At 46.8% G+C, this 10584-nt stretch overlaps 1 protein-coding gene across 4 annotated transcripts in view; it reads right to left on the reverse strand.

Annotated features, from left to right (window-relative positions):
* Szrd1 (SUZ RNA binding domain containing 1) overlaps window positions 1-8776 on the reverse strand; it is a 26875-nt gene extending 18099 nt beyond the window's left edge. For 2 of the 4 annotated variants that reach the window (XM_023722603.1, XM_004637691.2), the window contains exon 1: window positions 8680-8774. In XM_023722603.1, coding sequence (XP_023578371.1) covers window positions 8680-8730 — 51 coding nt within the window. In that variant the 5' untranslated portion in view covers window positions 8731-8774. Of the gene's footprint in view, window positions 1-8679 lie in introns of all 4 variants that reach the window. The other 2 variants (XM_023722605.1, XM_023722604.1) reach the window with 2 other exon arrangements.
* Between the last annotated feature and the right edge of the window lie 1808 nt (window positions 8777-10584).

A 10584-nucleotide genomic window follows, 5' to 3' on the forward strand; every position in this document is an offset into this window, starting at 1 on the left:
TCTGGACTACACAGTGAATTCAAGGCCAGAAAAGGGGGGGGGGGGGGGGGAGTGTACACATAATCCCACCCACTCGGAAGGCTGAGGCAGGAGGATCATAGTGAGTCTGAAGCCAGCCTGGGTGATACAGTGAGTTCAAGACCAGTTTGGGCTACATAGAGAGACCCTGTCTCAAAAAAATAAACAGAATGTGAACTTCACATACTGCCCAACACATGAATTAACAGAATTTTAAAGATATAGCCCGATCCTACAAATAAAAAGCAATCAATTCAATGAGTTCCAGGCTTGTATGCAATGAAGCCAGACTTTAGACTGGGTTTGTGTCCAAAGAAGAGATCTTACCATATTCAAAATAAAGTTAAAATGGGAGAAGGCACTGTAGCTCAATAGTAATAGTTTGTTAACAGCCTTAGTGTGGGTGAGGCCCCTAAGTTTAGTTTCCAACATCCATTCCCTCCAAAAAGGCCAGCTAAGGCGGCCTTCTCCAAGCACCTGCTACTCATCTGTGTAAGGTTCAGTGCCCTCCCATCACCAGCTCTCATTGGGCCACAATCCTGGTGTGTCAGCCTCCTTGCATGCTCAGTCCCTAACCCTCAGGAGGGTACACAGTGGCAGATGGATGGCAGCAGACACTAGTAAGGCTGAAGGCTGACGGCACGACCTTAGGCCTGCTTCCACACGTAGGCCAGGTCCATGCAATCCCAGGTTTTCTAAGGACCACAAGAGCACTACTGACTGCCACAGTACAAACTTTTTAAAAGAAATACTTCAGCAGAAACCAGACACAGCACTTTAGATACACAGTATATCCCAGGAAGGCCTCTGAAATTCTACTGCCCACTTGAGAAAGGGGTGGTTTTCCTTTGGGTTTTTCTTCAAAAGTCTCCATGTGGGAAGGAATCCATAAACTTTCACCTTCAAGTAACATGTCAGGCAATGGCAAGGGGTTCGATTTGCCTGTGTTTAGTCTCCCAAATGCTGGGATTACAGGTGTGTGCCACTGCGCCCAGTCTCAATCAATCTCAATCTCTGTCTCAGTGCTCCCCGGGGCAGTGCCAGCACCACAAGTGAGCTATTTGGCACGTGGGAGTGTGAGAGAGTGTGTGTGTGTGAATTGGTTCTTCCTTGCAAACACTAGTCCTCAGCCAATCTTAGGAGCTGTAAACTTGACTAGACAAAGGCTACATCATCAGACACTGGAAAGCCAAGGAGCAGTGTCTTCACAGGTAGAGCAATCGCACCTTCTGCTCCAACACTGGCTTGAAATGCCTTGCTAAGAAATTTATTTAGGGGGCCGGCCAAATAGCTCAGCAGATTAAAGTACCTGCAAGCAGGCCCAGGGGCTGGGGGTCTGATCCCCAGGCCTGCCACTGGCCCTGCCCCACTGAGACAGCAACTGAGACTGGGTTGGTGGCACAGGCCTGTAATCCCAGCTCTTAGGAGGCTGTAAATAGGCGGATCACTCAATCTAGTTGTGAGACTCTGAACCCTGTAGACCCTTCCCCAAAATATATTTTAAAAAAAGTTTAACTCTTCTCTCAGCTAAAGCGAATTTTACTGATTCAAATTTACAAATGAGAAGAATATAGCTGAGAGAAGAGTGGTCTGCCCCTAAACCAGGCATGGCACTGAGACCTGATTTCTACTGCCAAAGAAAAGGAGACATTAATTGGCAGAAGGGTCCTTCCTTTCTCATTACCTTTTCTAACAAAGATGCCAAGGCTCCTCATCAAAGAAAGCCTTAGGAGAATGGAGCAAAAACCCATCCCTCTCCAATTTTTCTATCACGTTCTGTCATTCTGCTCTTATCAAAGGCCAATCAAAATCTGTGGCACTTACCAGGGACAGCCAGCACAGCGGCTCTGAGACTAAAGGTAACCACACAGAAGGGAACACAACAGGCACCGGACAGGTGAAAGGGATTGCAGAAGAGAGGTGAGCAACCAAGGCACAAGGGAAGGCATTCAGATCCAATAATTAAAGAACCCAAGCAAAAATGATTTATATATTTTTTCACTGGGCCAAACATTTAAAAAATTATTTCCTGATGGCCCGCCCCTGGGGCATGCTGAGACAGCAATTGAGACTGGGCGTGTGCCTGCAATCCCAGCACTTGGGAGGCTGAAAACAGGAGAATCACTACTGAACTATGTAGTGAGACCCTGTAGACCCTGTACTAAAAAAAAAAAAAAAAAAAAAAAAAAAAGTTATTTCCTATTTACGATCAACTAGATCGCTCTACAGGCACTATTCTTAGCACTACCACAATGAGACTATTACCTCTTGGGCTCTTCTGCACTGAGTTCAAGTTGATGAGGAATTTATGAGCTCCAGCAGGAGGTCATTCCCAGGCAGAAACAAACACACTTCAAAGGAACTAGCAACCAAAGACCCTAAAGCACTTAAGTAGTTAATTATCTGGTGACAAGCAAATGTAAACAAACTGTTTCCACAAGGTCCTCCAGAGTGGGCTCAGGACAGGACAGGGGCTGGGGCTGACCTTGTGATTGCCCTTCTAGGATCAGGGACAACAGCACCTAAGTTCCACAAAATCACTGGTAATAAACGTAAAGATGAACTCCACCTGGGCTGCAGAGTACTCAGTACCCCAGCTAAGAAGCACTTCTAAGCAGAGCTTCTCCTATAGAATAAGGAAAAGAAAGAAGGCCTGTGATCGCCTGAGTTTCTAGCCCTTGTCCCACAGCAACCATGGCAGCTCTCTCCCATACCCAGAGAACACTGGGACAGGGCCCTAGCAGCCTCACTGAAAGAGGTGGAAAAATGACTAGAAAAGCATATTATCCTCCTTTCTTTGAAGCCACAGTGAAACGGAATTTTTTCCAAAGTCCAACGACAGATTGCTCAGCATGATCATGCCTAAACTAGCCAAGTGCTTTGCAAAGACCCTGAGAAACACAGAAATCCCTAAGACTCAACTTTCCAAAATGATCAAGAATAGCTAACAGATGCTCACTTCAGGCTTGGGACACCTGGATTTGAGCTTCCTGGTACAATTTTTTTTCCACCATCATTTTCTTTATTCCGTATTATTGGTTATTAGTATATACTTGCAGTATATAATGTTTACATTCCATATGAGAAGTTGGTACTTGCACATAACACACCTTAACTCCTTTTGTGGTATCACAAATTTTAACTCTTTCTCACAAAGACAGAAGGAAATCAGCAACACGGAGCCCTCAGCTAATGCCTTTATTTTTGGCTAGTATGCACAGCCAACTGTACCCATTTCCTAAACACAGCAATAGGAAGCACTACAGGCCTCAAAGCAAGGTAGCAGTCACCACTTCAAGGAGCATAGCCAAGAAATTTCAAGAGAGGGGCCGGGGAGATGGCTCAGTGGAATAAGCACTTCCCTGGCAAGGGCCAGAGTTCAATCCCCAGTTCCACCAAAAAATAAAATAATTTAAAGAGAGAAGGAAAATCTAGGTTCTTACTTCCTAAATTCAAATCTAAGTCACACCTCTACTACAAAAAATAAATAAATAAATAAATAAACTCCAGTTCTGCCAAAAATAAAAAAAAATAAAAACAAAACATAGGGCCGGCCTGATAGCTCAACAGACTAAAGCACCTGCTTCAGCAGAGCGCATCAGCTAGAGTTCAATCCTTGGTGTGCCGCACCGCGCTGTGCTGGCGGGGTGTGCTCAGATTGTGACAGACTGGGCATGGTGGCACACACCTGTAATCCCAGTGCTTGGGAGGCTGAAAACAGGAGAATCACTACAAGTCCTATGTAGTGAGACCCTGTAGACCCTGTCCTAAATACAGAAAACAAACAAACCAACAAACCAAAAACAAGCATTCAAAGTTCTCCAGTGCGTTCAGGACAAAGTAAAAACTCCCAGATCCAAGGACAAGGAGGCCAGTCCTAATCTGCCCCTGGAATACCTCTCTGGCCTCATCTCTTTCCACTAAACCCTGCCAACCCTCATCCCTCCAGCCAGAAAAAAAAAATACTTGTAGCTCTCCTAAAGCTACAGGTTCCCCTCATAAACTCCCCGAGGCATGCACCAGCCCTACAGAATTATCATACCTTAAGTCAACTGGTCTTTCAAATGGGATGGAACCTAGGGCCCTGAGCATGTTAAGCAAGTGTTCTATCACTGAGCTTCCTCCTGCGCTTTTTTTTTTTCCCCTCAGTATCGGGGATTGAACTCAGGATCTTGCACTTGTCAGGCAGGGGCTTATCCCACGGAATTTATCTCCTCAGCTTCTTTCTTTCTTCCCTTCTTCCTTTCTCTTTTTTGGGTACCAAAGAATGAACTAAATGTCTTTACACTGAGATACATCTCTAGGTATTTTCATATTTTACTTTAAGACAGTGTCGGGGCTGGGGAGATGGCTCAGTAGAATAAGCGCTTCCCTGCCAAGCACAAAGGCCTGAGTTCAATCCCTAGTTCTGCCAAAAAAAAAAAAAGAGTGTCACTGAACAGCCCAGGTAGGACTAGAACTGGAATCCTCCTACCTCAGACCTCAAAGTGCTTGGATTGTTTGGGATATGCAACCACACCTGGCTAAACTGCCCAGGCTACTTCAAACTCACTGTCTTGCCTCAGCCAGGTACACACCACTGCAATAAATTCCTGGTCTTTCAAATCTTATGTAAGGGGGCCGGGGAGATGGTTCAGTAGGATAAGCGCTTGACTGGCAAACGCAAGGATCTGAGTTCAATCCCCAGTTCCGAGAAAAAAAAAAAAAAAAAATCTATGTAAGGATCATCCACTCTTTCAGACCTTCTCTAATTCTAGTCATGGCACCTAATTCATGCCTCTGTAAACAGTGTTCCTTTTTTCTTATTTCTCAGTGCCTGATAGATACACAGTTGGTAGTCAGTGTTCACTTTCTATAGGCTTATAGGAATCACTCATGGAGCAATATTTAAATGACTGGCTCATGTCTGTCTGTTTGGGGGCAGGGTACCACTGCGCACCACACGGTGACCTGGAATCCACAGTGATCCTCTTGCTTCAGCCTCCCCAGTACTCGGATACAAGTATGTGCCACCAATCCAGGTTAAATTTGAAATTTTTTTTGCATTTATTACAGGGTCTACAGGGTCTCACTATGGACTTGTAATGGTCCTCCTGTTTACAGCCTCACAAGCGCTGGGATTACAGGTGCATGCCACCATGCCCAGTCTCAATTGCCATCTCAGCGCACCCCAGGGGCAGGGCCAGCACAGCAGATCCCTGTGTCTGCCTAAGAACGTACTTTAATCTGCTGAGTTATCTGGCTGGCCCTAAATTTGAATTCTTAATCCAGTTGGCCTTTAAAACACAATGTTGGGGCCGGGGAGATGGCTCAGTGGAATAAGTGCTTCCCCAGCAAGCACAAGGGTCTGAGTTCAATCCCCGGTTCCGCCAAAAAAAAAAAAAACAATGTTGGGGCCAGAGGGATGGCTCAGTGGAATAAGCGCTTCCCTGGCAAGTGCAAGGGCCTGAGTTCAATCCCCAGTTCTGCAAAAAATAAATAAATAAATAAATAAAAATAAAACACAATGTTTTGGGGCCAGGGAGATGGCTCAGTGGAATAAGTGCTTCCCTGGCAAGTGCAATGGCCTGAGTTCAATCCCTGGTTCCAGGGGAAAGAAAAAAAAACCCACAATGTCTTGATATCAAACATGGTGTCACCCATCTATAATTCCAGCAATTGGGAACACAAGGCAGGAGGATCACAAGTTTGAGTCCAGCTTGGGCTACATAGTGAATTCAAGATCAGGCCTAACTACATACTAAAACCCTGTCTCAACCAAAATACAAACAGATGAAAAGATACACTGTCTTCCAATTAGCTGTATGATTTAACATTGAAGAAAATAAAAGGAAATGTTTGGGATATAAGGAAATTAGAAATTGCTAATGTTTATATGCCACTTTATAGCATATACTTTCTGGTATTGGAAATCAAATTCAGGACCTTGTGCTTGCCAAGCAGGCACTTGTGTCACTAAGCTATCTCCCCAGCCCTGTCAATGTTTTACTAATCACTAAGCCAATCACATTTATATGTCATCTATCTTCCCCTAGCTGGGTTTAGTCTGCTGAGGTGCTTTAATCTGCTGAGCTATCTAACAATACAATGGATTAAGCCATAACTGACCAAATGCTAGGTGTGGTGGGGCACCCCTGTGTGCTAAGTACGCACACGGCTCTGGGTTCACCCTCCTAGACACACATATACAAAAGTAATGCCTAACTCTGAAGTCTTACTGGTGCCCAGGTAGGGAGGTACCAAAATGCTAGAAAATGAAACCACCTTTGAAATCAGACAGTCTTGGGGTTAAATCCTAGCTTTGTTACCTTGAGTAAAGTGACTACTCCTTCACCTCAGCTTCCTTGTCTACGAAGAACCATAACTCAAGCTATTTTATTATTTATTCATTAGCCCTATTTTATTTATTTAGTTTGGTACCAGGAATCAAACTCAGGACCTTGTGCTTGTGAGGTAGGCACTGTACCACTGAGCTCAACTGAATAAAAGAAACATAAAGAAGCTAAGAGCCAGCCAAACAGCTCAGTGGATTAAAGCACCTGCTTAGGCAGACACAGGGGCCAGAGGTTTGATCACCCAGCCTGCCATGCCAGCCCAGCCCTGAGATTGAGACTGGGTATGGTGGTCCACGCCTGTAATCCCAGGATCTGGGAGGCTATAAACAGGAGGATCACTACAAGTTTGATCTGTGTAGTGGGACCCTATAGACCCTGCTCTAAATACAAAAAAAAAAATAAATAAAAATAAAAAATAAAATAAAATAAAACTTGGCAATACTCTCACGGTATCAGCGAGCCAAGATTTGGGCTCCACCTCTTACATGGGACTTTCTTTTTTCCCAGATAGGTGAGGAGGGCCAGGGAGATAGCTCAGTGGCATTAAGTACCTGCCTGGTGCAAGATCCTGAGTTTGATCCTCCAGTACAGGGGGAAAAAGACCCATCCCTCAAATAGGTGAGGAAAACAAACAAACAAACAAAAATCTAGGTGCCTAAGAAACTTCTAGTTTGGGTTGCATTCCAATTGCAAGCCAGGCTTTTCACAGAAGACGGCATGAGGGATGTCTAGATGATTCGATTTCTTATTAGTGGCAAGCACTAAAGGTCTCTGGGGATGGGGAGCTAGCTCAGCGGCATAAGCACCTGCCTGGGAAGCACAAGGTCCTGAGTTCAATTCCCAGCACCACAAAAAAAATAAACTAATAAAAATAAATTAATTAACTAATTAAAAGTAGCACTAAAGGCCTCTACTGAAAATCCTGCATTCCTTGACACGAAGTCACTGTTAAGCACACTGCCTGCACACAGCAGACACTCCACAATTCTGGTGAACAAATAAATATCCAATCGATACACCTGTTACTCCCTACAAAACCTTCTTGACTCAAGCCAAAACTCCAGAAAGCTGGATAGTCACCTAAGAACGCCTCCAAATACCCTCTGAATGAAGTGTTCCTTCAACTGTTCAGTTACACTAGGAGGAAAAACAAGCAACCGTGGGAGAAAAGCTGAACCAGCGGGGGGAAAAAAAGAAAAAACAAAAAACCTTCAAAGCCAAGTTTCAACATTCCCTCCGAGATACACGCACTGTGGCGGGGATCAGTTTCCCGTCCTTTTCTGCAGGGACGCTTGGGTGACCCAGGTCCTACACCTAAGCCTTCCAGATGGGGGACGCTCGAGCCAGCACCGCACAGCCACGAACCGGGGGCACCAAACTGGGATGTCCCCGCTTTCACGAGGGTGTCACGAGAGAACCACCAACCGCAAAAACCAAGTTAAACCCGAACCTAGAAGAATCGGAAGTCTCTGCTTGGCACAAATTACTTTTCTACAGCTTGGGGAGGCCAACAAAAACTCCAAAATCGAGTCGAACGGTCCATCTACCCCCGTCCCAGATTGCAGCTTTTTTTTTTTTTTTTTTTTTTAAACAAATCGCACCCATCCCTCCTCGACCCCGACGAGCACACTCCGAGACCAGACCCTCCCAGGGGCGAAGGTAGGTGGGAGGAAAAGGGGATCCCCGGGGAGAGGGGCGGCCCACGAGGCTTCGCGTCGCTCTGCAGGGGTCCTGGGAGACACGCCTGCCACCGCCTCTCAAGAGTAAAACTGAAAGAGGAAAAAAAAAAAAAAAATCCCCAGGCTCGCCCACCTTGGCGGATGGCGCAAAGCGGTGAGCGACTGTGGCAGGGAGCGTGATGGCCCGAAAGTACTCGCTGTGCCCCCGCGCCGCCCCAGCGGCCCCTTCCAGCTCCCCGCCGCCGCCCTCATGGGGAGTCCCCCCCCCGCGACCCATCGGAGCACATGAACTTTAAAATGGTGCCTCGGACGGGGAAACTCGACTGGAAAAGAAGGGTCCAAGTAGGTCGGGACCAGCGGGCGAGGGCAGGGACAGGGACAGAGGCTCTAGTGCCGGTGGGGAGCCCCGAGTGACGCACGTACCGGGGGGCGGAGGGAGGCGCGCCCGGCCAAGGTGGAGGGACAAATGGAACGCGGCCCCTTTAAGAGGCCTTCACGGCGCTCAGGGACCGGGGGCCTCTCCTCCACTCCCGGTCCGGTGTGTAAGGCCCTTCTTTGGGGAGAACCATCCCTAGACCCGCTCCCCGGAGGCTTCTCTCACGCCAGGTCCCGCCCGGCCCTGCCCCGGGGCGGCGGCTCCTCCTTACCCCGCTGTCTGCCGCCTCCTCCCAGCTCTCAGCGACCTCCTCATCTTCCATCTTACTCGCCGCTTTCTCTCCTCCCCCAGCCCCTCCCCGCGCCTGCGCCCTGAAGCGCACCTCCGTCGCGGGCGCGGGCACGCAAGACTACTCAATGGACCCCGCCCTCTGCCGAGCCCGGAAAAGGCTCCCGACCAGAGCCCGTACGGACCGAGACCGCCATCTTTAAAAATGGCAGGAAGCCCGGACAGCTGCCATTTTTCTTAAGGGCAACGCGTTACTTCTCATACAGAGTGGACATTCAAGCGAAGTCATCTTCGGGAGTATGGGAAGTGTGACCTTTGGAATCATCTTTTCTAAGGGCAAGCAAGCAGTTACTGAAAATTCCTCCTCCCCGCAACTGTGAATTGAATCCCAGGAACTTTGTATTGAACCATATCCCTACCATATTTCCCACCTTTTAAAAATTTGGAGGCACAAATCTCCTACATTTGTAAATTGCCAAGGCTGGGCTGAACTTGTAATCCCCCCTGAATCCCCCAGAGTGGGCTTTATTTATTTATTTGTTTAAGTGAGTAGTAATTTCCCTAAACTGTAGATAATGGTTTCTTCAAAATTCTGGGGGAGGGCCAGGGAGATAGCTCAATAGAATAAGTGCTTGCCTGGCAAGCGCAAGGGCCTGAGTTCAATCCCTGGTACCACCAAAAAATAAATAAATAAATAAAATAAAAAATAATAGCTCAGTGGAATAAGTGCTTCTCTGGCCAGAGCAAGGGCCTGAGTTCAATCCCTGGTACCACCAAAAAATAAATAAATAAATAAAATAAAAAATAATAGCTCAGTGGAATAAGTGCTTCTCTGGCCAGAGCAAGGGCCTGAGTTCAATCTCCGGTCCTGCCAAAAAAAAAAAAAAGCCACACTGGCCTGGAACTCTCAGCGACCCACCTGCCTCAGCCTCCCAAGTGCTGGAATTACCTGTGTGCGCCACTTACACCTGGCCTCTGAAAATTTGAACTTTAATGTTCAACTTTAACATTTCCAGTTTGTGAACAGGCTCTGTGATTTTTTTGTATGTTATATAAAGTTTCTGTGCCTCAGTTTCCCCAAGCATAAGAAATGGAGCTAATAATCATAGCTACTTCAAATGCAGAGAATAAAGATTAAGGTTATTATGCTGAAACACATAGGAAGAACAGTGTTAACCCACAGAAAAATGACAAGGGCCGTGTAGTGGTTGATACATTGTGTCAATTTGGCCAGATGACTCCGCGGTGCACTTCCGGCTGGCAGGGGTCCCGCCCTAGGGCGCCGTTGGTTCTGCCTCCAGAGTGACTCAGCACAAAGAGACCCCATAAAGGGGCTGAGGAAGGAGTAGGCCTTCCCCTTAGTCGGAGGAACTCCAGTGTTTGCCTTCGGCTTGGACTTCATCGCTGGGCCTGCCCACCTCCGGCTTGGATGCCCTTCACCTTCTGTCCCTCGCAGACCCATCAGCTGACGAATAGAGACTTGCACGGAGCACAGCAGTGAGCTTCAGACCTTGGGACTGAACTCTTCAGTCTGGGGTGTGCAGACGCCCTCTGCACACTCTTCCATCTGACTCTGCGGCTGACTGTCCTAAGCCAACTTTGTAATTCCTTATACATTGTATACCTTGTGTTAATATCTGATCCTTACATTATATCTGTTACTCTAAGTAAAACCGTGACCAATACAGGCCGCTATCATTATGGTGGTGTTCTGCTTGCCTGAGATCATCTCCACCCCTCTATTCCTCCTTTCTTTTTTTCCCCCCAAACACAAAGGAACAGCAAAGAAAGAAGTAAGCAATGTTTCAAAAACAAAATTAATGTTTTTTAATTATTAAGAATTAAACTGGGCTGGTGAGATGGCACAGTGGTCTAAAGCTCCTACTTA

Source organism: Octodon degus, unplaced genomic scaffold (genome assembly GCF_000260255.1).
Source record: "Octodon degus isolate 3935 unplaced genomic scaffold, OctDeg1.0 scaffold00092, whole genome shotgun sequence".
NCBI classification, from domain to species: domain Eukaryota; kingdom Metazoa; phylum Chordata; class Mammalia; order Rodentia; family Octodontidae; genus Octodon; species Octodon degus.